Source organism: Mobula hypostoma, chromosome 4, assembly GCF_963921235.1.
Source record: "Mobula hypostoma chromosome 4, sMobHyp1.1, whole genome shotgun sequence".
NCBI lineage: Eukaryota > Metazoa > Chordata > Chondrichthyes > Myliobatiformes > Myliobatidae > Mobula > Mobula hypostoma.
The window spans coordinates 42,114,184-42,140,480 of record NC_086100.1 but is presented as its reverse complement, the minus strand read 5'-3'; the positions used below and the strand labels follow the sequence as shown (position 1 = coordinate 42,140,480).

Genomic DNA, 26,297 nt, shown 5'->3' with positions numbered 1-26,297 from the left:
TGCCAGAAAACCTTCCATCTTTAAAACCTATCGCCTCGCCTTCCTTACAACTCCTCTTAAAATTCACCTTTCAGAAGTGCTTTAGTCACTGTTCGACATCTTCAATGGCCAGGACTTTATTTACATCCACTTGCTAGAACAATCATATCCACAAGAATATGTTCATTAACCATACCCCAAAACAAAGCAAATCATCCTAAACACCCTTTACCCCTCCTCTTTATACTGGTTATTTCCCACTAGATGTTGCCCTGATGAGAATTTCAACCAAAATCATCATCAAATGGCCCTTTGCTTCCACCAATGCTGTCGAGCTGCTGAGGTCCAGATTTTGGCATCTGCAGGCAGTTACACATCCTCTCACCAGGAGTGAGATTAAATGGTTTGCATATTATATATCAAAAGCCATAAACGCAAGTTAGTTTCCCCCCTCCTCAGGCTTTTAGATTTCCTTTAATGTAGCTGTATTATAGTATGTGCTGTCGAAGAGAGCCAAGACTGACTTAAAATGTTACAAAATGATTTTATTTTTAAAAAATCCAAGAATGAGAGCAAACAATTTATTCCCATCACAGAATTGAATGCTCTAATTCCCCACCTAACTGGCAGTTTTAAAGAAAGACACTGTATTCTCACATTATATGGCCGGTGGCAATTCATGTCACTGAACAGAGTACTATTAGAATTCATGGTAGAAGTAACTTTGTTACAAACAGCCCTGCTACCAGCTTGTGATCAATTCTGGGGACTTCAATTAATCAACTTGACCATTAGTATTAATATTTATAGCATTTTGCATCAGCATTTCAATGAAATTATGCCATCTACTAGATGACAGCTTTCAGCGAGCATTAGTGCCACTTCCGAGAATACAATTAGCAACATAATCATCCAAAAAATTGAATCATGAGAAATGGTTACATCTTCAACTATTCCAACTCTTCAACTGCCATTACTAGAAGTGTAGCATGTCATGTTAAGTTTACTAATTTAAAAACTGCTTTTGCAAGCTGTTTTTTTTTAAAAAAGTGTAGCTCCCATTTTGCACAATCTAATTATAATTCAGGAGGAGTGTTTATTTTCTGTGAAATTGGAATTTCTTCCAGTTTTACAGAAGGATTTTCAAATAACTGTTTAAAATTGCACTTGTATATCCATGAGTCCACAGCTGGTAATTATATTGCAACCCAAGACTGAGCCATTTCTAGATTTTGACCCATTAAGTGAGAGTGTGCCCAACTTTCAAAAAAAAAGCAACAGCATGGGTTTGAAAAGAGAATTGAGAAAGATTTCTTATAAAGCAAATTACATTTCAGGTATCAAGTGAACTGTTTTTGAAGCAATGCCAACATCTCAACAAGTTGGATCAAGGTCTCTGGTCTCTCCTTTTCAATGATCCAATAAGCTTGGATGGTACTATTTCCAAGTCATTTCTGTTTTCTGCCTCTCTAGCTTTGCTGCAAAGGTTTCCAACTCTCAGGTGAAATTATCTGTCTGATTCTCCCTTCCACAAATTACCAGTATAGATCGACACTTGAAATGTAGGTATTTTACCCTTTTGAAAATGTGACAACACAGTAAGCTTTTATAACCAATATTTCTATTCCTTGCTAATTTATGAAGTGGAGAAATTAGGATTCCACATTGACAATGCTCATCCTCAAGGGCAATGGTACAAAAAGAGGAACCCCCAAAGATCAGGACAGATGCAGGACGAGGTAAAGGCAATAAGTACAGTTTTGCCAACAACCAGTTCCACAGACCAACCACTCCCCCACACATACCACAAAAATGGATTGGCAAACAGGAGTGGGGTGTGCTCTGTCTCAATGAAAACAGCAATCCCCACAATGAGAGAAAATTAAAACAATCTGCAACCTGAAAAATTGCAAATATTGAGAAAAATAAAACAATTTGAACAAAGATTATGTTGAATGTGGAGCATTGATGATCTTTTGAAGCTTTCAAATAAAACTTAATTCTGATTCTAAAATTACAAATCCGGGGGCTTCAGTCTGCAGGATATTCAAAGAAAAATAATTATATACTGAGCTTCACTACTGGCCAGTGGATCAGAACATATTTAATCAGTCGGTTAACGAATTCCTACAGTAAATGCCATGACTGAACCAATGGAGTTAAGTGCTGAAAAAAAAACGCAAAAAATAGAACATCTTGGTTAAGCAGCAGTTAAATCAGGAGGACTGCACGTAGATGTCAAAATAGGGATAAATTAATATTACTAGGCACATTAATCATTAGTCCAACATAATGAAATTACACAGGACCCTACGGTAACATTTGGAATGGTTGTCTTTACTTGACTGGACCATATAATTTTTTTCTGCACGTCAGCTTCCACATTTATCATTCAAAGCATTTCCAAGCAGACAAAGGGGCAAATGAGTGACATGAGGCTTTCAAATCTCTGGTGGCTTAGAGCAACTTATTAGGTTCTGAAAATGATTGTCAATTCACTGCCGCAAAGAGCAATTTCTTATAGTGCTTTTTGTTCCATCATTTAAGCAGGAGGAAATTTCAGTTCATTTTAATCTTCAAAGTGCACAATATACGCTAAAATGCTAAAGCAAAATCAAGTCTTCTGATTTTAAAACCTTTGACACATTTATATGGTACCTTTTATATATCCAGACTTTGAAAAATCACAAATAACATCATGTTCCATAACAATAACATCTAACTCAAGAAACTGTGCTTTCGTTAATCCAGATGCTTAGACATGAATAATTAAATTTTGATGTAATATTCTATGGATTATATAACAAAAGACCAATAGAAAACAAGATCAATGAGGGGCCCTGTTACCAAAGAGTAAATTTAAAAGCACAAGATAAGCTACAAGTGGAAACCATATAGAGTTTGTAAATGCAAGCACTGAACATGTAAAATGGTTCAAACAAAGGGCATGATTGTCAAATGTAGCTGATTTCTCATCTTAAGAAAACTGTAATTATTGTAATTCCTACCAAAGTAAAATTGAGCAGATATTGTCATAGATCATCCTAAAATCTTTAATTCAACTTGATGTCATGAAATTATAAACAGAAACACAAGGGTATGCACCGTTCCTTCTGTGATATGGCTACACTGAGTTACAAGGAAACAGTGATTCTCTTCTTGCATGGAATCAACATGGGACCAATTGATCAATTTTATGACCTCCACATTATGGAAAAATACTCCTGCATACATTTCTGTCTTTTAATACTTCTTATATAGGGACTTGGGTAATGTCCTCTGGCATGCTGTGATTTTCATGCACTCAGAAGCAACCTGTAAAGAATTCCATTTCCAACACCATCTTACATGAAGCTTGTTTTCACCCTTTTTAAAAATGGAACTAAATAATTTTGAAATAAATGTCTATTTTTATCCTGCATAAAACAGCACCTCATCATCACAATAAATATAGAGATAATAAGTATGATGATATAACCATCAGTACACAAGCAGAACAACCTTGAGACTAAGAAATTAGACCTGTTATGGTTAAATTATAAGAATGGTTCAATGGATGGCAAAATAATATTTCAACCAATATTAAAATTATGTCAACTTCTAACCAAGTGGCATTAGTAATACTGAAAATTGTCTGAACACTTGCCTTTCAAAGTGAGCTAGCCAATAAAATAAAAGATAATAACAAAAGATTTTTCAGATAGAGATAGTAAACTAGAGGCAAGAGCAGATAACAGACGGCTGGAAAACAATGCTGGAGAGGAGCGAATGGCGGACAAAGAAATGGCAAACGGGGCAGAAGTGAATGTAGTTGCCATCACTAAGGAGAAGGTGCTTGGGAAGCTGACAGGTCTGAAGGTAGATAAGTCACACGGACCAAATAGATTGCATAGCAGGGTTCTGAAAGAGGTAGCTGAAGAGGTTGTGCAGGCATTAGTAACGACCTTTCAAGAATCACTAGAATCTGGAATGGTTCCAGAGGAGTGGAAAATTGCAAATGTCACTTCACTCTTCAAGAAGGGATGGAAGAAGAAGGGAAATTATAGGCCAGCTAGCCCAACTTCAGTGGTTAGAAAAATGTTGGGAGTCCAATATTAAAGTTGAGGTTTTGGGCTTCTTGGAGGCACATGACAAAATAGGCTAAAGTCAGCATGGTTTCCTTATGGAGAAATCTTGCCTGACAAACATGCTGGAATTCCTTCAGGAAATAACAGACAGGATAGAGAAAGGAAAGTAGGCAGATGTTGTTTACAGTATTTGGATTTTCAGAAGGCCTTTGACCAAGTACAGCACATGAGGCTTCAAAACAAGAGCCTATATCATTACAGGAAAGATACTAGCATGGATAGATTGCCTCACTGGCAGGATAGAAAAAGAGTGGGTATAAAGGGGATCTTTTCTAGTTAGCTGCCTATGACTAGTGGTGCTCCACAGAGGTCGGTGTTGGGACTGTTTCTTTTCATGCTATATGTCAATGATTTGGATGAGGGAATTGATGGCTTTGTGTCCAAGTCTGTAGATGATACGAAGATGGGTAGAGGGGCAAGTAGTACTGAGTAAGCAGGGAGTCTGCAGAAGGACAGGCAGTTTAGGAGAATGGGCAAAGAAATAGCAGATGGAATATAGGGTAGGGAAGTATATGGTCATGCACTTTGGTAGAAGGAATAAAGGCGTAAATGAGGAGAAAATTTAAAATGAGAAGTGCACAGAGACTTGGGAATCCTTATACAGGATTCCCTAAAGGTTAACTTGCAGGTTGAGTGCGTAAGGAAGGCAAATGCAATGTTAGCATTCATTTTGCGAGGACTAATATACAAGAACAAGGATGGAATACTGTGGCTTTGTAAAGGCACATGTCAGACTGCACTTGGAGTATTGAGTGCATTATTGGGCCCCTTATCTAAGAAAAGATGTGCTGGCATTGGAGAGGGTCAAGAGGAGTACACAAGACTGATATATGGCATTAAAGAGTAACATGAGGAGTGTTTAATGACTCTAGGCCTGTACTTGCTGGAGTTTAGAAGAATGGGAGTGAGGGAAGGGAGATCTCACTGAAACCTATCAAATGTTGAAAGATGTAGATAGAGTGGATCTGGGGAGGAAGTTTTTACAGTGGGTGTGTCTAAGAACAGAGGACACAGTCTCAGAGTAGCCGGAAATCAATTTAGAACAGATGAGGAGGAAATTCCAGAGATTAATGTATCTGTTGAAATATTACCACACGCATCTGTGGAGGCCAAGTCACTAAGTACACTTAAAGCAGGGGTTGATAGGTTCTTGATTTGTCAAGGCATCAAAATTTATAGGGAGGAGGCAGGAAAATGGGACTGAGAAGGATAAATCAGCCATGATGGTATGGCAACACAGATTCAATGGGCTGAATGACCTAAAGATCCTCCTATATCTTATGGTCTTCAAAGCACAAAATTCTTCAATATGTGAAAAAACTTCCAAGTTTTAGTTTATTTAACAAGATGAACATTCTTAGGAAAGTTGCATTACAAAATTGTAAAGTAGAGGAGCTTATCCAGCTGCTCTTTGTACATGTTTACACCCTGACTGAAGCTGAGGATGTGAAGACAGAGCTCAGTACTGGACAGAGTGGTTGTGAAGGCAGAAAAAGCCTTCTCCAAGAGATGCTGCACCTTATAGATGCAACAATTATGTCAAATTCAAAACGGACAATATTGCCATCACCAACAAGCAATGAGCTTCACTTTAAAGCTGACCATCTGTCCTGAATTAAACTGGAAATGAATAATAGAAGACCTTGTTTAATTCCATCCAATTTCCCCATCATCCCAACATGGGAAATTGGTATAACATTTCTCCATCTTTGAATAAATTCTCTATTATTATGCACTGCTTTCTCCAGAAAAAAATGTTTCCTCTCCAAATTGTCTATTTACTATTCCTGTTAAAAACTTCTTTTCCTGCAGTTAGCTGCAAAGCAAAAGAGATTAATATATGATTCGCCGTGGCTTTCTGACTGTCAAGGGTGGTTCAATGGTTACTTGTAGGATAAATATCTCTTTTCCCATATTCTGGATATGAAGAGAAATACCTCCATTCTTCACTTTTAATGCATTGACAAATTAGTGTTGAGTAATTTGAGGTCATTTAAGCACATGGTAGAATTTTAACTTCATAAGACCATAGGATATAAAAGCAGAATTAGGCCAATTTGCCCATCGGGTCTGTCCTGTCATTTCATCACAGCTGATCCATTTCCCCCTCAACCCCTTTTCCTGACTTCTCCCCAGAATGTTTCACACCCTGACGAATCAATAACTAATCATCTTCTGCTTTAAGTACACCCAATAACCTGGCTTCCACAGCTGTCTGCGGCAACAAATTTCAAAGATTCACTACCCTCTGTTGGAAGAACTTCTCAGTTTTAAACGAACCTAGACTACCAGAACATAGGAATCATCCTTTCCACATCCACTCTATCTAGACCTTTCAACATTCAATAGGTTTCAATGAGATTGCCTCTCATTTTTCTAAATTCCAGTGCGTATAGGTCCAGAGCTTTCAATCTCTCCTCATACGATAAACACTTGATTCCCAGAATCATTCTTTTGAAACTCCTCTGAATGCTCTCCAATATCAGCACATCCTTTCTTAAATGAGGGGCCCAAAATTGCTCATAACACTCCAAGTGAGGCCTCACCAGTGTCTAACAAAGCCTCAGCATTGCATCCCTGCTTTTACAGTGACATGCAAAAGTTTGGGCACCCCTGGTCAAAATTTCGGTTACTGTGAATAGTTAAGCGAATAGAAGATGAACTGATCCCCAAAAGACAAAGTTAAAGATGAAACATTCTTTTCAACATTTTAAGCAAGATTAGTGTATTATTTTTGTTTTGTACAATTTTAGAGTGGAAAAAAACAGAAAGGAGCATCATGCAAAAGTTTGGGCACCCCAAAAGATTTGAGCTCTCAGATAACTTTTACCAAGGTCTCAGACCTTAATTAGCTTGTTAGGGCTATGGCTTGTACATAGCCATCATTAGGAAAGGCCAGGTGATGCAAATTTCAAAGCTTTATAAATACCTTGACTCCTCAAACCTTGTGCCAACAATCAGCAGCTATGGGCTCCTCTAAGCAGCTGTCTAGCACTCTGAAAATTAAAATAAATGATGCCCAGAAAGCAGGAGAAGGTAAGAAGATAGCAAAGCATTTTCAGGTAGCCGTTTCCTCAGTTCGTAATGTAATAAAGAAATGGCAGTTAACAGGAACAGTGAAGGTCAAGTTGAGGTCAGGAAGACCAAGAAAACTTTCCGAGAGAACTGTTCGTAGGATTACTAGAAAGGCAAATCAAAACCCCCGTTTGACTGCAAAAGACCTTCAGGAAGATTTAGCAGACTCTGGCGTGGTGGTGCACTATTCTACTGTGCAGCGACACCTGCACAAATATGACCTTCATGGAAGAGTCATCAGAAGAAATCCTCTCCAGCATCCTCATCACAAAATTCAGCATCAGAAGTTTGCAAAGGAACACCTAAACAAGCCTGATGCATTTTGGAAACAAGTCCTGTGGACTGATGAAGTTAAAATAGAACTTTCTGGCTGCAATGAGCAAAGGTATGTTTGGAGAAAAAAGGGTGCAGAATTTCATGAGAAGAACACCTCTCCAACTGTTAAGCACGGGGTGGATCGATCATACTTTGGGCTTGTGTTGCAGCCAGTGGCATGGGAAACATTTCACTGGTAGAGGGAAGAATTATTTCAATTAAATACCAGTAAGTTCTGGAAGCAAACATCACACCATCTGTAAAAAAGCTGAAGATGAAAAGAGGATGGCTTCTACAACAGGATAATGATCCTAAACACACTTCAAAATCCACAATGGAACTACCTCAAGAGGCACAAGCTGAAGGTTTTGCCATGGCCCTCCCAGTCCCCCGACCTAAACATCATCGAAAATCTGTGGATAGACCTCAAAAGAGCAGTGCATGCAAGACGGCCCAAGAATCTCACAAAACTAGAAGCCTTTTTGCAAGGAAGAATGGGCGAAAACAAGAATTGAAAGACTCTTAGCTGGCTGCAGAAAGCATTTACAAGCTGTGATACTTGCCAAAGGGGGTGTTACTAAGTACTGACCATGCAGGCCCTTTTCCTTTTTAGTTATTTTGAAACTATAAAAGATGGAAATAAAAAAAGTAATCTTATTTAAAATATTAAAGAAACGTGTCATCGGGCCCGCAGTCCTCGGAGTCAGAGGTGGGGACGTCGTAAGCAGTGTGCGAGGAAGCGGAAGCGAGGCGAGCAGGCAGGAGTCTGTGCCAGGAAAAAAGCAAGCCTTAGCCGGCCAGCTCTGCTGTCCATTCTGCTCTCCAATGTCCGCTTGCTGAGGAAATCGGGTCTGCAGTCCTCAGAGTCGCCTGATGCCGGTGGCCAGAGGTGGGGACATTGTAAGCGGTGTGCAATGAAGCAGAAGCAAGGCGAGCGGGCAGGAGTCCGTGACAGGAAAAATGCAAGCCGGCCGGCTCTCCCGTCCATTCTTTTCTCCAATGGACATTAAATTGGACTACATCCGACTCCAACAAAATACTCGGTGGGAGTACAGAAACGGACGTGATCCCGGACACTGCCGTTCAGTTGTTTATTTATGTAATGGTTTTTCCCCCAAGCCATCGGACTACCAACCTACTGCCCTCTGCTGTCTATTGTCTTATTATTTTTTTATAATGCCTGCACTGTTCTGTGAACTTTATGCAGTCCTGGGTAGGTCTGTAGTCCAGTGTAGTTTTTGTGTTGTTTTATGTAGTTCAGTGTAGTTTTTGAATTGTTTCATGTAGCACCATGGTCCTGAAAAACGTTGTCTCGTTTTTACTGTGTACTGTACCAGCAGGTATGGTCGAAATGACAATAAAAAGTGCCTTGACTTGATCTTTAACTTTATGCCTTTTTGAAATCAGGTAATCACTTACTTGCTTAGCTATTCACAGTAACAGAAATTTTGACCAGGGGTGCCCAAACTTTTGCATGCCACTGTATATTCTAGTTCTCTCAAAATGAATGCTAACATTGCATTTGCCTTCCTCAGTACTGACTCAATCTCCAAATGAACCTTCAGGGAATCCTGCATGAGGACTCCCAAGCCCCTTTGTACCTCTGATGTTTGAATTTTCTCCCCGTTCAGAAAATAGTCTATGCTTTTATTCCTACTGCCAAAGTGCACGACTGTATACTTCTTGATACTGTATTCCATTTGCCACTTCTTTGCCCATTCTCCTAATCTGTCTCAGCTCTTCTGCAGCCTGCCTGCTTCCTCAACACTACCTTACCCTCCATTTCATCCACAAACTTGGCTACAAAGCTACCCATTCCATCTTCCAAGTCACTGACACACAATGCGAAAGCAGTCCCAACACTGAACCCTACAGAATACCACTACTCACCGGCAGCCAATCAGAAAAGACTCCCTTTACTCCTACTGTTTGCCTCTTGCCAATCAGCCAATGGTCTATCCATACTAGCATCTTTCCTGCAGTACCATGGCTCTCATCTTGTTAAGCAGCCTCTTGTCAAAGGCCTTCTGAAAGTCCAAGTACACATCCATCGATTCTCCTTTGTCTATCCTGCCTGTTATTTCCTGAAAGAATTCCAACAGAACATTCCAGGACTGTTTCAATGACTTTGTGGTTTGATGTTTTCTATTGTGTTTTGCCCCGTTTTGCGCAATTTATTCTTCTTTTTTTTTTGCACATTGTGTGTCTGATATTTCTCTTTGAACGGATTCCATAGTGTTTCTTTCCTTCGTGGCTGTTTGTGGGAAAACGAACCTCAGAGTGGTATACCACATGCATACTTTGATAATAAATGCACTTTGTCAGGCAAGATCTCCCCTTAAGGAAACCATGCTAAGTATGGCCTGCTTTATCATGTGCCTCCAACTACCCCGAAACTGATCCTTAACAATCAACTCCAACATCTTCCCAACTACTGAGGTCAGACTAACTGGTCTATAATGTCCTTTCTTCTGGCTCCCTCCCTTCTTGAAGAGAGGTGTGATGTTTGCAATTTTCAAGTCCTCCAGAACCATGCCATAATCTAGTGACTCTGGAAAGATCATTACCAATGCCTCCACAATCTCTTTAGCTACCTCTTTCAAAACCCTGGGGTATAGGTCCACCTGGTCCAAATGACTTAACTACCTTCAGGTCTTTCAGTTTCCCAAGCACCTTCTCCCCAATAACAGCAACTACACTCACTTCTGTTCCGACACTGTTGAACTTCTGGCATACTGCTACTGTCTACCACAGTGAAGACTGATGCAAAATACTTGTTCAGTTCATCCACCATTATCTTGTCCCCATTACTACTTCTCCAGTGTTCCAACATCTACTCTTGCATCTCTTTTACTCTTTAAATATCTGGAAAAAACTTCTGGTATCCTCTGATATTATTGGCTAGCTTCCCTTCATATTTAACCTTTTCCCCACTTATGGCTTTTTATTAGTTGCCTTCTGTTGGCTTTTAAAAGCTTCCTAATCCTCTAACTTCCCACTAATTTTTGTTATATGCCCTCTCTTTTGCAATTATATTGGCTTTGATTTACCTTGTCAGCGATGGTTGTGTCATCCTGCCTTTAGAGGACTTCTTTGGGATGTATCTATCCTACACCTTCCAAAATGGTCACAGAAACTCCAGCCATTGCTGCTCTGCCAGTCATCCTTGTTTGTGGCCTCTTCCAATCAACTTTGGCCAGCTTCTCTCTCATGCCTCTTTAATTCTCTTTACTCCACTGTAACACTGATATAACCGACTATCTTCCTCCTCTACTATTGCAGGGTGATTCTATCATATTATGATCACTGCCTCCTCGGGTTTTCTTAACCTTAAGCTCTCTAATTGAATCTGGTTCATTACACAACACCCAATCCAGAACAGCTGATTCCCTAGTGAGGTCAACCACAAGTTGCTCTAAAATTCATCTTGTAGGCATTCCACAAATCATCTCTATCTTGGGATCTAGCAGCAACCTGATTTTCCAAATCAACCTGCATGTTGAAATCCCCCCTCCATTACCACTGTTGTTTTGACATGCCTTTTCTACCTCCCATTGTAACTTGTAGCTCACATCCTTGCTACTGCTTGGAGGCCTGTATATAACTCCCTTCAGAGAGTTTTCACCATTTCAGTGTCTTAACTCCACCCACAAGAATTCTACATCTTCCAACCCCATGTCACCTTTTACTTGGGATTTGATTTCATTTTTACCTACAGAGTCACACTGCCTTCCCTGTCTACTTGCTTGTCTTTTTGATACAAAGTGTATCCTTGGTTAAGTTCCCAACTATAATCTTCTTTCAGCCACAGCTCAGTGATGCCCACAATGTCATACCTGCCAATCTCCAACTGTGCTACAAGATCATCTACAATATCCCATATATAGAACATAGGTTCCTCCTCGGGTTCAAGTGTAACCTGTTCCTTTTGTATAGGTCATATCTTCCTCAGAAAAGATCCTAATGACTTAGAAATCTGAAACCCTGCTCTCTGGACCAGTTACTCAGCCATGCTTTTATCTGCCAAATCATGCTATTCTTACCTTTGCTGGCACATGGGACAGGTAGCAATCCAGAGATTTCTACCCTGGAGCTTCTGTTCTTCAGCTTTCTACCGAGCTCCATAAATTCTCTCTTCAGGACCTCCTTACTTTTCCTACCCATGTCATTGATGCTAATATGTACCATGACTTCTGTCTGCTCACTCTCACGTGTTGGAGGGGGATCTGGAAGGAAGGTGTGTTTTTTTTTTGGATGAGCTAAAATCCAATCAGAGAAACACAGCACTAGCCAAGATAGCTTTGGGGTAACAAAACCATCATCAGTTTATTGAATATTAAAAGAAACATAGAAAATAGGTGCAGGAGTAGGCCATTCGGCCCTTCGAGCCTGCACCACCATTCAGTATGATCATGGCTGATCATCCAACTCAGAACCCTGTACCAGCCTTCCCCCCATACCCCCGATCCCTTTAGCCACAAGGGCCATATCTAACTCCCTCAAGAAGTGAAGAGTTTGCTGGAGCTTTGAAAAAGATCTGTGTCCTTACTAGCAACAGGTGCGGACTGGACAGTAGCAAACGTTGTGCCTTGTAGGGAAGCTACTGCAGAGGATAAAGAGGATACAGATTTATGTTCATTTGGAAAGGCAAGGCCAACTTAGGGACAGTCAGCATAGCCAAGTCATGCTTTACCAACTTGATTTGATTGAGTTTTTGAGGATGTGACAAAAGAGCTTGATGAGGCAGGCTATAGCAGCCGATGTTATCTACATGGACTTAATTAAGGCATTTGCAATGAATTGAAAGTCTGCATGCAGACTATGAATAGTAGAGCTGGAAGAATGTTCTAAAGCTGAAGGTCCGTCACCAGTGGTGTTCTGCAAGGGAGGGTACTGGAATATTTGTTGTTTGTGATATACACCAATGACTTAGATGAAAATTTAAATGGGAGGACTAGCAAGTTTGTGGATGACTCCAAGAATGATGGGGTTGTAGACAGTGTAAATAACTATCAAAGAATAGAGTGGGATACAAATTGATTATAGATATCAGCAGAGAAGTGGTAGATGGAGTTTAACCTGGACAAGTGTGCGGTTTTGCACATGAAGTCAAATGAAAGGAAAACGCCTATGGTTAATGGTAGACCCATTAATAGTATTGAGGTAAAGTAGAATCTTGGGGCCCCAAGTGCATAGATCACTGAAAGTAACTGCACAAGTGGATAAGGTGGTAAAGGAAGCATATAGCATGCTTGCCTTCATTGGCAAGGGAGTAGAGTACAAGAGTAAAAACATGCATGCTGCAACTATATAAAACTTTAGTCAGACCACATGTGGGAGTATTGCATGCAGCTCTGGTGGCCCTGTTATTAGACAGTGGAGAGCAGCTAGAAGACATTTATAAGGAAACTGCCTGGATTTGAGAGTATGAGCTACAAGGAAACATGGACAAACTTGGGATATTCACCCTACGGTTTTGGAGGTTGATGAGATACCGAACTGAGAGGCATAGGTAGGATGGAAATGTGAAAAACCAGAGGACATGCTTTTCAGATCTGAGGGGGTAGTTGATGATAGTGGTGATAGTTTGTTCCTTAAAGTTGTTATAGGCGGGAGTGGTAGTGGGGATAAAGCTTCCACTACCTATCAACTTCGTCCAGCTCCTGGCCTTCACATTGGGCTTAGCTACTAACCCCGGCAGAACTGACAGGAGAAGGGACAAAGGTGGGTTACTGACGCCTTAAAACCGGTCACTTCAGGCAGGTGGAGCTTGTCAGCAAAGGCTGGGAGCTCATTTAGGAGGACAACTTTGATCTCAAACTGCTGTCGCCGCCTTCACACTATAACCACTCATAGGGAAAGCTCTGGGAGTAAACCCCGAGGAAAAATCCGGAGCTGCAGTCCCTAAGGCAGTCCTACATTGAGTTCAACTCTGACTGGCAACTCCTGTGACCCCACTGGTGCCAAACTGTACCATTCCTTCGGATTAATCAGCTGTGTGAAGGAGGAGCCTGCTACATGGGCAACAGCGTGCTCTCCATAATGTATTGCCCCGGCTTGCCTATCACGTAGACAGCTGGGACACAACATCCATGGTCAACACCAACATACAGAGGGCCTCAAGTGGTACACATTGGGAACAGGTTACCAGTGGTAGCAGTGGAATCAAGCAGTTTGATGAAGTTCGAGAGGCTTTTATGTCAACTTTTATGATAGGAATGGACGGATATGAATGTTACACAGGAGGACATTTGGTACAAATTAGCATCGAGATCAATACAATATCACAGGCTCAATGGCCTATCAAGTGCTGTAATCTTCCATGTTCTATTTCTACAGTGTTATGGTATACAAATAGGCCGTTCAGCCCTACACATCCATACTGACCAAGATATCTACTTGACCTAGAATGAAGCAACATGTTACCAGTTCAAGCCCTCAATGCGCTGACCTTTTAATCTACTCCATAACCAATCTAACCCTTCCCTCCTACAGAGTGCAAACCTCCATTTTTCTTTCATGTGCCTAACAAAAAGCCTCCTAAATGTCCCTAATGTAGCAGCCACGACTACCACCCCGCCAGTACATTCCAGACACTTACCATCATGTTCACAAAAACCTACCTGACATCTCCCCTAAGCATTGCTCCACTCACCTTAAAAGGATGTCAAGTATTAGCCATGGCAGCCCTGGAAAAAAGGAGCAGGCTGTCCACTCTATCTGTGCCTTTTATAACCTTACACACTTCCAACAAGTCTCCTCACATTCCTCATTTGAGGGAACAAAAGAGTATTCCTTCATGGAAGCAAGCTCAGGTCAGGCAGGCTTCCCTTCATTAATAACATGTCAAGTCCAGTTCATAAGGAGAAACTGTGGCTGTTGAGGATGCTTTTGATATGGAAGTTAGCAATCGAGCTAAAATGGATCTCTGAAGAAAGAAGGGGATCATACTTCCAAACAAAATAAACAGTGGTGAGACACATTACCTGCTTCTTTTTCCACAGGTGCCTCCTGCCTCAAACACTCAACATTTTGTTTTTAGCTCAGATTTTCTGCAACTGCAATTTTTTGCTTTTCAATTACAATTTAAATGCAAATTGTTCTTGACTAAAATCTTGGGGGAAAAAAAAACTGAGCTCCATTGCAAACTTTGAACGCATGAAAGATTTATGTCCATGAAAAATTCTGTATAGAGCAACAGATAATTATCTCATTGCTCTCTGTATCGTGAAACGATCATACCTTTCCACTTCAGGGTCAGAACAGATCAAACTCATTAAAATAAACATTTTGTAGGGCCATTCATCGCAATGTCACCAAAGCTTCCATCAATCTGCTGCAGTATTCTTCTTGCATTGGACAAGAGATTTGACATGAAATCCTGAGAGGCCTCAGGGGTCTAACACTTCCAACAGTCTGGTGAATTACTTCTGATCTGTGAAAGTGGGTAGCCTCTCTCCAGCTGATAATTATTGCCCATCACTGAACTCCCCCCTAAGACCCATAAATTCTTTCTCCTCTTCTATCGCTGCAAATTTCAAGATTTCCTGTTAAAACATCTCTGCATTCAATCAGAAAATTTAACCTCCCAACTGGGCAGCCAGAAATATCATTTTGTTGCATCTCACGGGGACAGCAAAATGCTCTGACTCGGGGAAAGTGACTGAAGAGGGACTGGGCACTCCCGAGGAATAGAGGGGAGGAAACAATAAGCTCATTCATTTCAATTACTGCACCAAAATACAAAGACTGTGGTTCTGTCGTCTTGTGAGGAGCAATTACTGTGAAATAGCACTGATAAAGAAAAGTGCTTGATTTTAAAGTCAGCCCGTATCAGTTGCTTTTACCGAAGGTGTTCAAGTTTGCACATCAGATGATAAATCAGCAGCGTCACTGCCCGCATGGGGCTTTACACAGGAATAATCCAAGACTAATCACACAGTGCTGCTCTTTCCCTTTGAGATGTCATCTTTCTCTGCTTTCAATACTTACTCAGATTTCCCACAAGCAGCAATGGTCTCTACTTCAATCACTCCCCATGACAATGCATTTCCTTCCCTAATGCCACTGTGAAAACCTCACTCTTGATAAGTTTGAACAGTGCAGGAGGCCGCCATTCAGCCCATCACATCTTTGTATGCTCTCAGGACCCCAGCTGGAAACCCCCTTGGTCACAGGGAAAATGCGCAAGCTCCAAACACACATAATCCAAGGTCAAGATTGAATCTGGGTTGCTGGTGCTATGACAAAGCACTATGCACATACTAGCAGAGTAGGTTGATAATACCTTCTCTCAAAAACTTCCTAATGTGAAGAAATAAGATTTCTCAAGTCATTCTAGCAATCTCTAATAAATAAGCCTTTTCTGCATTTTCTCTGATCTCAAGTATCCCATCATTAATATAATCCCTCATATTTGGTGACCCTGGCAATGCATTCAACCTTCAATAAAATCTAAATTTGGAATCAGTACAAGATCAATTTGTTATTGATATTCACATGCCTAATTTGATAAATATTGTTTGATCAGAACTCAAAATGATCCAAAACAAGTATTTCAATCATTCAACACCTTTTAATCTATCTTTCAACATAGATCACAAAAGGAGTCGCGTTCTTTATGGTAATGACCTACTCTGATGACTAATTACTTCATTAAATGTAAGATTAACCACTTTTTTAATCTAATTTTTCAAAAATTCTATCGACTTCTGGCAGCATTAAACCTCTAATAATGTGAAGTGCCTTTTACTCAAATATTTCCTTGTTCACTTGGCTCCTGAAGGGTACATTAACATTGGAGACAATCCAGGTTAATTCATGGGATGACAGAATTGTCCCATCACAAAAAGGTGAAATAGTCTGGCCTGCTTAGAGCTTAGAATATGGAGTTACTTTATTGAAACATACAAGATACTAAGGGGCATGACATGGTAGATAATGAATTATAATGATCAGTAGGAGTCTCAAAGCAAAGGAAAATTGAGGTGGGGTTGATTAGGCATGAACAGTGAATGACAGGTTAGAATTAAGGGCCAGCTGGCCTTCATCTGCTCCGATTTCCTTCTGTCCTTTTGCTCACAAAAACTTTGATAACTTATCTAATTATTCATTAAGAAATGTTCATGGGGCAGGGGCAGAGCCACAAATGCTTCTTTCAAATAATGATCAATAGAAAAAAGATAGAGTTAATTCGTTTAGATCTTCATACGATTGATCCAAATTTAATGACAAGATCATTGCAGATAATCTCTCAGTAGTTAAACCCAGCTGATGTCTCAAAATGCCACATTGGAAGCGAAGGTGTTGTCTGGGCTGATGTCTAAGAACCTATCAAATGCAACCTTAAACTTAATTTTTTTTGGGGGGGGTGCTAAAAAGGAATTAAGTACCAATTAAAGTGTATTATTCTGCAAAAATTAGACAGGATTTTGTGTGTGTGGTGTGGTGTGCACGTGCACACCCGTGTGTGTGGGTATTCTATTACACACACACACACAACCACACACACTCACACACACAATATTATAACTTCAGTACTGCAGTCTAATTCATCTGTTTTACCTAAATATTTAATGGTAATCATGATTTGGGACAAACAGTAACTGAAGTTTGCCATTTGGCTAAAATAAAATTTATTTTTTGGTTGCTGAAAGAGGAGGCATAATAAAATCGAGGTGGAAAATTGATCAACATCAATCTTGTACAAATTGTTCCATATGAACAAAGTTTCATAGATTGTCAAATCTTGAAACAATTCAACAAACTGCAATCAAAAGATATTTCTCCCACAGAAGACAGCAAAACAATTCTGTAGACATTCAATTTTTTTGTGCATCATTGACTACATCAAAACAAACCAACTGAAAGTACCTGCACTAGCACCCATGATATCAGAACGGCTGCCCAGGGATTTCCACGACGTGAAGTTTTCTTTGCAGGCATGAGAAGTTTACCTAAAATGTGGAAAATAATGTTATTTGTTGTTACTTTATGAAGTATTAGTGCATGAACACATTCACCTGTAATTTCTCTTTCTGGTACAGCAAAATAAAAGAAAGAGCAAAAGGATTTCAGAAAAACAAATTCTACTTATCTGCAGATGCTCATTACAAGTTTTCATGCAATAGTAATTACTAGTCAGTAAATTTATCAAGAAGCTCACTTTATTATAGTAAACTCTGACATCTCATTTATCACTTTTGAACAAGAAACAGTTGTACCCACTACATGACTCCCTGGTCCACATATCCCTCCCCAGTGATCTCCCTCCTGGCACTTATCTCTGTCAGTCTGTCAGGGTCATCTAGTGTTCCCAGGACACTGCAAAGACCCAACATAGTTTGGTGGTCTGCTTCATTGAGCACCTTCACTCCATCCACCAGCGATTTCTCAGTGGCCACCCATTTCAATTTGACTTCCCATTTCCATTCAACTAGTCGGTCCATGGCTTCCTCTACTGCCACACCTGGGATGGAGGAGCAAACTTCCATTCCGTCTGGATAGCCTCCAACCTGATGGCACTAACAGTGATTTCTCCAAGTTCCAGAATTTCTTCCCTTCCCCTTTCTCTTTTTCCATTTCCCCATTCCTGTTCCCTTCTTACCCCTTATCTTCTCCTCACCTGCCCATCACCCCCAGCTGCTGCCCGTCCTCTTCCTCTTTCATCCAGTTTACTGTCCTCTATCAGATTCCTCCTTCATCACCCCTTTACCCATCACCTTCCAGCTTCTTTCTTCATCCCCCCACCTTCCATACTCACTTATCACCTGCCACCTTGTACTCTTCCCACTCTCCCCATCATCTTTTCTGGCTTCTTCTCCCTTTCTTTCCAGTCCTAAAGAAAGCCCTCAGCCCAAAACAACAACTGTTTATTCCCCTCCATAGATGCTGCCCGACTTGAGTTCTTCCAGGATTTTGTGTGTTGCTTAAGATTTCCAGCATCTGCAGAATCTCTTGTTTATGTTGTAACCTTTATTCAAGATGGATTCTTTATTTTAAAGGTGTGACACAATAAAAAAAATTAATATTCAGAATTAAAAATAAGGGGTTTTAATATCAAATAGTCCAGAAAATCTATTACTATGACAACCATACTTGTGAATTAACGGAGTCTGACTATAGTCTATATGGCTCAATAATGTGAGTTCTAAATTTACTTTGGATTAAGGTGGGTTAAATTGATTAAATGGCGAATTTTGGAAACAGTTTCCACCAAATTAATTTTGCAGTCATTATTAACAATGTTTGTTTCACTCTTTAATTTAGAAACATTACTGTAAATGTTAAAAGCATTTTTGAAAGCCTCATGGTTATTTATTACCAGTGATTAAACCACTAATTGCAGGAGGCAACGGTCCTTGTGAAGCTAAAAGCTAATGAAGAATATTCAGAATAAGGTTACAGTGCAAATAATCATAGTTAATGACAGGAATTAGAATCAAAAGTGATCACAGCTGGTCCAGAATCTCACCCCAGGTGCACAGGAAGGCAATATGTCATCACGTAATAGTTTAATGGAACCCATACATCAATCCAAACAAAAATGCCTGGTTTATTGTCCTCATTTGGGACATTTCTCAGAAATTCCATCATTTACTTTTCCTTCCTATCTTTGTGTCTAGCAAAAAGGTTGCATGTTTGATTCAATTCAAAACTTCAGTATTAAGGCTATAAAGTGACCTTGCAATACTCGCATCGCATCCCCATTTAGAGTTGGCCACATTCCTTTCAAATATCACAAAATTTATAACACAGTTTAACCTTTATAACTGGTTTTACTTGTTGAAATAAGCATCTTATGACCAAACAATTTTACAGGAAAAGGATAACAAAGATTTAACGAGCACTTTCCTTGCCTCCCATCCAAAATAATTTTGATCTTAAAGGCAGAATTGCAGAACAGATAAGAAAGCAAGCTGTAAAAGAAAGTCCATGATCACAATCAACTAAGCAAGCAGATGGCAAAGAGGAAAGATGGCTCAAAAACAAATGGAGATGCCGTCTTTCTCTAAGTGTTTGCCACCATTTCAGCATTTCTTTTGATCTGCATAGGTGGCTTTGATGGCTCAGTGGGAACTGAAACCCACAACAATCTCAAACTATTTGCAGAAACAAGATAAATTCTATTGCTTTAAAAAAAAGTTCAAAATTCCTCTGGTCAGATCATCCTAATCCTTTAGTACTAGAGTATTGCGATGCTAGATTTACAATCAAAACAATCATAGATCCATTGCATTTCAGTTTGCACGCTGCTCTCTAGTTGTAGGATCACTGCCAGCATCAATCTAGTTACTTCTTAAAATGTTGTGACAGTCCTTCCCTCCACCATCCCTAAGGCAGGTGCAATCCAGATTCCCCGCCCTCTCATTGAAAACAAAGGCAGCTACAAACTTATTGCTATAGTACAGGTCCCTCGATGTCCCTGAATTTTGTATACCTCAGTTAGGTTGCCCCTTAACCTCCTCTGTCCCAAGGAAAACAATTTCATCTTCCAAATAAATGCTTCATCTAAGGCAATATCCTTGTAAGTCTCCTCTGCATTCTCTCCATTGTAATCACATCCTTCCTATAGTGTGGTGGCCTCAAATGCACTCCACCTCTGGCCCAACGTTTTATGAAGCTGTATCATAACCACTTTAGTCAAAGTACACTATCAAAGTATGCATACATTATATAACCTTGAGTTTCGTCTGCTAGCAAGCAGCCATGAACCAAAGGCACTCAAAAAAATACATATCTATGAAGACCGCCCTAACACCCAACGTGCAGAGAATAAAAACCACATAATGGCCATAAAAAAAAGTTAAAAAAAACCATAATAAAGACTGAACACCCAATATGCAAAGAAAAAAAAAATCAGGCAAACAGTAACTACAAGCAACCATTGTATTACATGCCTTCTTCACTACCGTTCAACAGACAACACCATTGCCATCACCCTCCACCTGGCCCTAACCCACCTGGACAAAAAAGACGCGTACGTCTGAATGCTGTTCATAGACTTCAGTTCAGCATTCATCACAATCATTCCTCAGAAACTGATTGGAAAGCTGAGCCTGCTGGGCCTGAACATCTCCCTCTGCAACTGGATCCTAGACTTTCTGACTGGGAGACCTCAGTCAGTCCGGATCGGGAGCAGCATCTCCAACACCATCACACTGAGCACGGGGGCTCCCCAGGGCTGTGTGCTCAGTCCACTGCTGTTCACTCTGCTGACCCACGACTGTGCAGCAATACGCAGCTCGAATCACATCATCAAGTTCGCTGATGACACGACCGTGGTGGGTCTCATCAGCAAGAACGATGAGTCAGCATACAGAGAGGAGGTGCAGCGGCTAACGGACTGGTGCAGAGCAACAACCTGTCTCTGAATGTGAACAAAACAAAACAGATGTTTGTTGACTTCAGGAGGACACGGAGCGACCACTCTCTGCTGAACATCGACGACTCCTCTGTAGAGATCGTTAACAGCACCAAATTTCCTGGTGTTCACCTGGCAGAGAATCTCACCTGGTCCTTCAACACCAGCTCCATAGCAAAGAAAGCCCAGCAGCGTCTCTACTTTCTGCGAAGGGTGAGAAAAGTCCATCTCCCATCCCCCAACCTCACCACATTCTACAGAGGTTGTATTGAGAGCATCTTGAGCAGCTACATCACTGTCTGGTTCGGAAATTGCACCATCTCGGATCGCAAGACCCTGTAGTGGATAGTGAGGTCAGCTGGGAGGATTATTGGGGTCTCTTCCCGCCATTACAGACATTTACACCACACGCTGCATCCACAAAGCAAACAGCATTATGAAGGACCCCTCGCACCCCTCATACACACTCTTCTCCCTCCTGCCATCTGGCAAAAGGCACCAAAGCATTCAGGCTGTCATGACCAGACTATGTAACAGTTTCTTCCCCCAAGCCATCAGACTCCTCAATACCCAGAGCCTGGACTGACACCAACCTACTGCCCTCTACTGTCCTATTGTCTTGTTTATTATTTATTGTAATGCCTGCACTATTTTGTGAACTTTATGCAGTCCTGGGTAGTCTGTAGTCTAGTATAGTTTTTGTGCTGTTTTTACGTAGTTCAGTGTAGTTTTTGTATTGTTTCATGTAGCACCATGGTCCTGAAAAAGTGACTTGACTGATAGATTTGTATATGAGCGCCTTTCTATTCTTCAATATTCTCTGCAAACACCATCTTGTATTCTCTAAAATACCTTTGAATTTTGACCCATTTTGAACTACTTTCTCCAGCCAAATGAGTCTTGATTACATACTTCCTTAAAACAAAATAGGGGAGTATCATAACCTTAGATCATCTCTACCAAGGCCAATAATAATTTATATGTTTAGATAAGATCAGCTCCCTTAACTCTATTTTTCGACATGATAAATTCCTTTCCTCATATTCTTACAAAATATGTTACACATTTTGTCCCCTTCTTAATATTCTAATTTTTTCAATCCATACAGCTTTTAAAAGATAATGCAAGTATGTAATGATTACTGCCTAAAGCTGTGCACTGCTTTAAATAAGCAAGTTCCTGAACAGCACACTTATAACATCACGCAAAATGCTCGAGGAACTCAGCAGATTAGGCAGCAACTATACAGAGGAATGAACAGTTAATGTTTAGGGCAGAGATCCTTCATCAGGTGTGGAAGGAGAAAGTTCTTCTGCCTTCCTTTCCAGTCCTGATAGAAGCATTGACTGTTTTTCATTTTCATAGATGCTGCTTGACCTGCTGAACTCCTCCAGCATTGTGTTGCTCTGGATTTCCAAGATCTGCAGAATGTAGAATCACTTCTATTTGTACTAAATCATATGCTAAAAAGCACAAGAAAGCATAACATTTTGCATAAAAATGCAACTTTAATACCAACTAAATTTTCAACACAGTTTTGATTCCATGCACTCATTTTGTAAACAGAAAATAGCTTGAAGTAACTTACCGAATATATCGTCCTTGGCGAGAGCATAGAGAATTCTTGATGCTCCAATCAGTGTGCTCATGGCGGCTGATAAAGTTGAAGAGTAAACTCCAATTATGACAAAAGGACCCCAGACGTTAATGTCTTCAAGGAAACCATAATTATATTGCAGAAGAAATCTATAAAAAAGAGAAACAGAAAAACCACACTTGGAGAAGCACGCACCCAGATAACCAAACAAAAAGTTTGTTCTATGAAATGCAACCACTAAGCCACCTGACACCATTGCTTGGATTTAGCCAGTTGGAGGTAGCTCAACAGACAGTTGCATAATTGAACAATATTTAGAAGACAAGTAATACAAAGAAATATGCAACCAAGGCCATACAGTTCTGGGCTCCTACTCACTAATTACTTCGAAAGGCCAACTTTCACTCTTGCTCTTTTCCATGAATACCAATCATCAGCTAGTTGGCACAGACACAGGCTCTTGGGCCCAAACGGTCTGTGCCAACTTTTCCATTTAATCTAATCTAATTTGTCCATGTCTCTCTAATCCAGGTACCTTTCCAAGTTCCTTGTAAATGTTACTAATGTACCTGCATCACCCACTTCCTCCGACAGCTCATTCCTTGTACTGCTCACTTCCTTGGTGGAAAAAGTTGTTCTTCTGGTTCCTATTAAGTCTCTCTCCTCAAACCCATGCCCGCCAGTTGTTGATTTCCCAACTCTGGGGGAGAAAGGCCATGACATATTAACCTAGTCTATGCCCCTCAGTTTTATACACTTCGACATGATCACATCTGCATTCTCCTCTGCTCCAATTGAAAAGTCCCAACCTTCTCCACCCCTTTCAATAACCAAGTCCCTTGAGCGACTATAGTCACCTTCGTTGCCTTTTCAAATATACGCTGCTGCAAAAGTTGTCAGAGCAGAGCAAGTCATTTGCACATGGGTATGAAAATAAACTAATTTGCCCTCACCCAATGAACACAACACTTTCCAGAAAAGGTTATTAGGCAGCAGCCTGAAAAAAATAAAGTTCCAGCACTTTCCATTTTGGTATCTTGTGGTTCCAAGGGAAAGGAACCTGGCATACCTGAACTTCCAGACACTACCATACTATCAGAGCAACTCATTACCTTAAAATAGCAATGTAAAAAATATAATCGAGACATCTGAATCATGCAGTAATAGATTACACTATGTACAATGCTTACATCTTGGCAACATAAACCTCCCAATAGACATATGTAATGCATGGTCCATGCATTCATTTCAGTTACTTTATTCTGGGAAAACATTACATTTTTAGAGAAGCAAACACACCTGTTTTAATCAGAAAATAAGCTATCAAAAGAGCTTAAAATAATTGCATATTCCAACTCTAGTTCCAAAATGCTACAAGTCAGCATTTCTAAGTGCAGCTAATAAAACTAATGAGGCACGTAAGGCATATATATCCAGGAGAGTGGAGTGTGCCATTCAATTTTCATTATCCTATTTGTGCACCTAAGATTCCATGTATCCAGCCTCCCACGTGACGTGCATACACATGTACAAAAGGTTTTCAGGGCAGGCCATCAAAGATGACTCAACATTACTGCACACTTTGGTTCTGCACATGTCCTGCAAATTGCTTTTGCCACTGGGCTATTGCTTGTAGCAAGCTATAATAAAAACAAAGCTTCCATCATTCCCTTTGTTTGATTTAACAAAATATGTTTCATACATCAATGTGATTTTATTTATTCTACTCGACATTTATCAGCTGTAATGCTTCCTGCAGAAAACAGATGCCTGTGACAGGTATTGAAGACAACAATGATTACAACCTAGAACATTTCTTGAGCATTTTCGAGCACACTTAAAACCTATCTGCTGTTGGAAAGGAAGATAAAAGCATTATTTTTGCATTTGTTTTGCAAGATTTGTGGAATTAATTAAGAATAAAGTTTTTTTGGAAGAAGAAATGTTCAAAATAAGTACTGCATTTGCTTTCATTTTGCTCCAAAAAAAAAGTAGAATGGAGCATCATAGTACAGAAAGTGCTGCAGAAATGCAACCTCTTCTTTCTTGTTTCAAAATAGTGAAGCAAACAATGAGATCAATGGTAGGTTCTTCGTGCACGATTTTAAGAACCACCTGATGCCAAATTATAGTGATCCACATCATCTGACAGGCGGGTTTAATATTTATAGTACCTAAATGCTGGTTTCCAAATCAACTGATCACAACGTGATTGCTGCATTGTCCTTCACCTCACGGACGACAAGCTGACATTGCTGCCTCTCCCTCATAGGACAACACACTCAGCGCAGAAATCAGTTCAGTGAATCAACTTCATGGCAAAGATGTTCATCTTCCATTATCAAATCCAAAACCGGATAAATTACTACAAGTCTTTAAGATGCTCTTACTTTTTTTAAATTGTAAGGTGGCAGGAGTAAAGGCCAGACTACTGTCCTTTCCAATCAGAAACAAGAGAAAACCTGCAGATGCTGGAAATCGAAGCAACACACACAAAACGCTGGAGGAACTCAGCAGGTCAGGCAGCATCTGTGGAAAAGAGTAAACAGTCGACGTTTCGGCTGAGACCTTTCATCAGGACTGGAAAGGGAGGGAGACGGCAGAATAAAAATGTGATCTCTGTATCATGGACATGTCACATGTATCAAAGTACAGTGAAAATCCTGCATTGCATTCTTTTTGTACAGATCAAATCATTACACAGTGCATCATGTTTCCAGGAAAAAACACAATGCAGAATAAATTTGAACAACTACAGAGAAACAGCAATGCAGGTACACCAGTGGTCCCCAACCACCGGGCCACAAAGCATGTGCTACCGGGCCGCGAGGAAACGATATGATTTGGCGATATGAAACGATGAGTCAGCTGCACCTTTCCTCATTCCCTGTCATACCCACTGTTGAACTTGAACGCACGCGAAGTCATCAGTTGGTCATTAACCTATAACTACTCGATGAGTAAAAAAACAAACGTCGCTTGGGAGTTTCTTTGGAAGAGGTGGTAGGGGACATAAAAGGCCTAACTATGATGATAATGCAGAGACAGCTGAGGCCAAGACTGCAAAAAAAAAAGCTTCCTTCAACAGAAAACATGAGTTGTACATAAACTATGACTTTATTGTGACCGGTGACTCGCATGCTCCAAGCCCCGTGTGTGATATGTGGAGACAAGCTGTCTAATGAGGCAATGAAGCCCTCAAAACTGCTTTGGAACCTTGGGTCCAAGCACCCTGCATTTAAAGACAAACCTGTTGAGTTTTTTGAGCGGAAAAAACGTGAGCAAGCGGGCAGGAGCAAGTGGGACAGAAGCAAGTGCTGAGAGCCACCATCTCCACAAATGCTGCTGCACTGAGAGCATTGTACTTAGTAGCTAGCCATGTTGCTAAGGCTAAGAAGCCTTTCGCTGTTGGTGAAGAATTGATTCTGCCTGCTGCCAAGGACATGTGCCGTGAACTGTTGGGAGAAGCTGCAGCTAACAAGATGGCACAGGTTTCTCTTTCAGCTACCACAGTAAGGAGAATCGATGACATAGCGGAGGACATCAAAACACAGCTGATGGAATGGCTTAACGAGTCATCATGGTATGCTATCCAGGTCGACAAGTCTACTGATGTCGACAACAAGGAAATACTGCTGGTTTATGTGCAATATATATTTCAAGACAATGTGCACAAGGATATGTTGTGTGCACTGACGCTGCCAACTAACACAACTGGGGCAGAACTATTCAAGTCTTTGAATGACTTATGTCAGGCAAACTGGACTGGTCATTCTGTGTTGGAATATGCACAGATGGGGCTGCAGCTATGACTGGACGGCTGTTTGGCTTCATTACCCAA

At 40.5% G+C, this 26,297-nt stretch overlaps 1 protein-coding gene across 1 annotated transcript in view; it reads right to left on the bottom strand.

Moving 5' to 3' along the window:
• Positions 1-26,297, bottom strand: part of zgc:153039 (uncharacterized protein LOC767698 homolog) — a 134,306-nt gene that overhangs the window by 73,880 nt on the left and 34,129 nt on the right. The window contains exons 7-8 of the mRNA XM_063045709.1: positions 22,448-22,605; positions 17,370-17,452 (exon numbers count right to left, since the gene is read on the bottom strand). Coding sequence (XP_062901779.1) covers positions 17,370-17,452; positions 22,448-22,605 — 241 coding nt within the window. The remainder of the gene's footprint in view (positions 1-17,369; positions 17,453-22,447; positions 22,606-26,297) is intronic.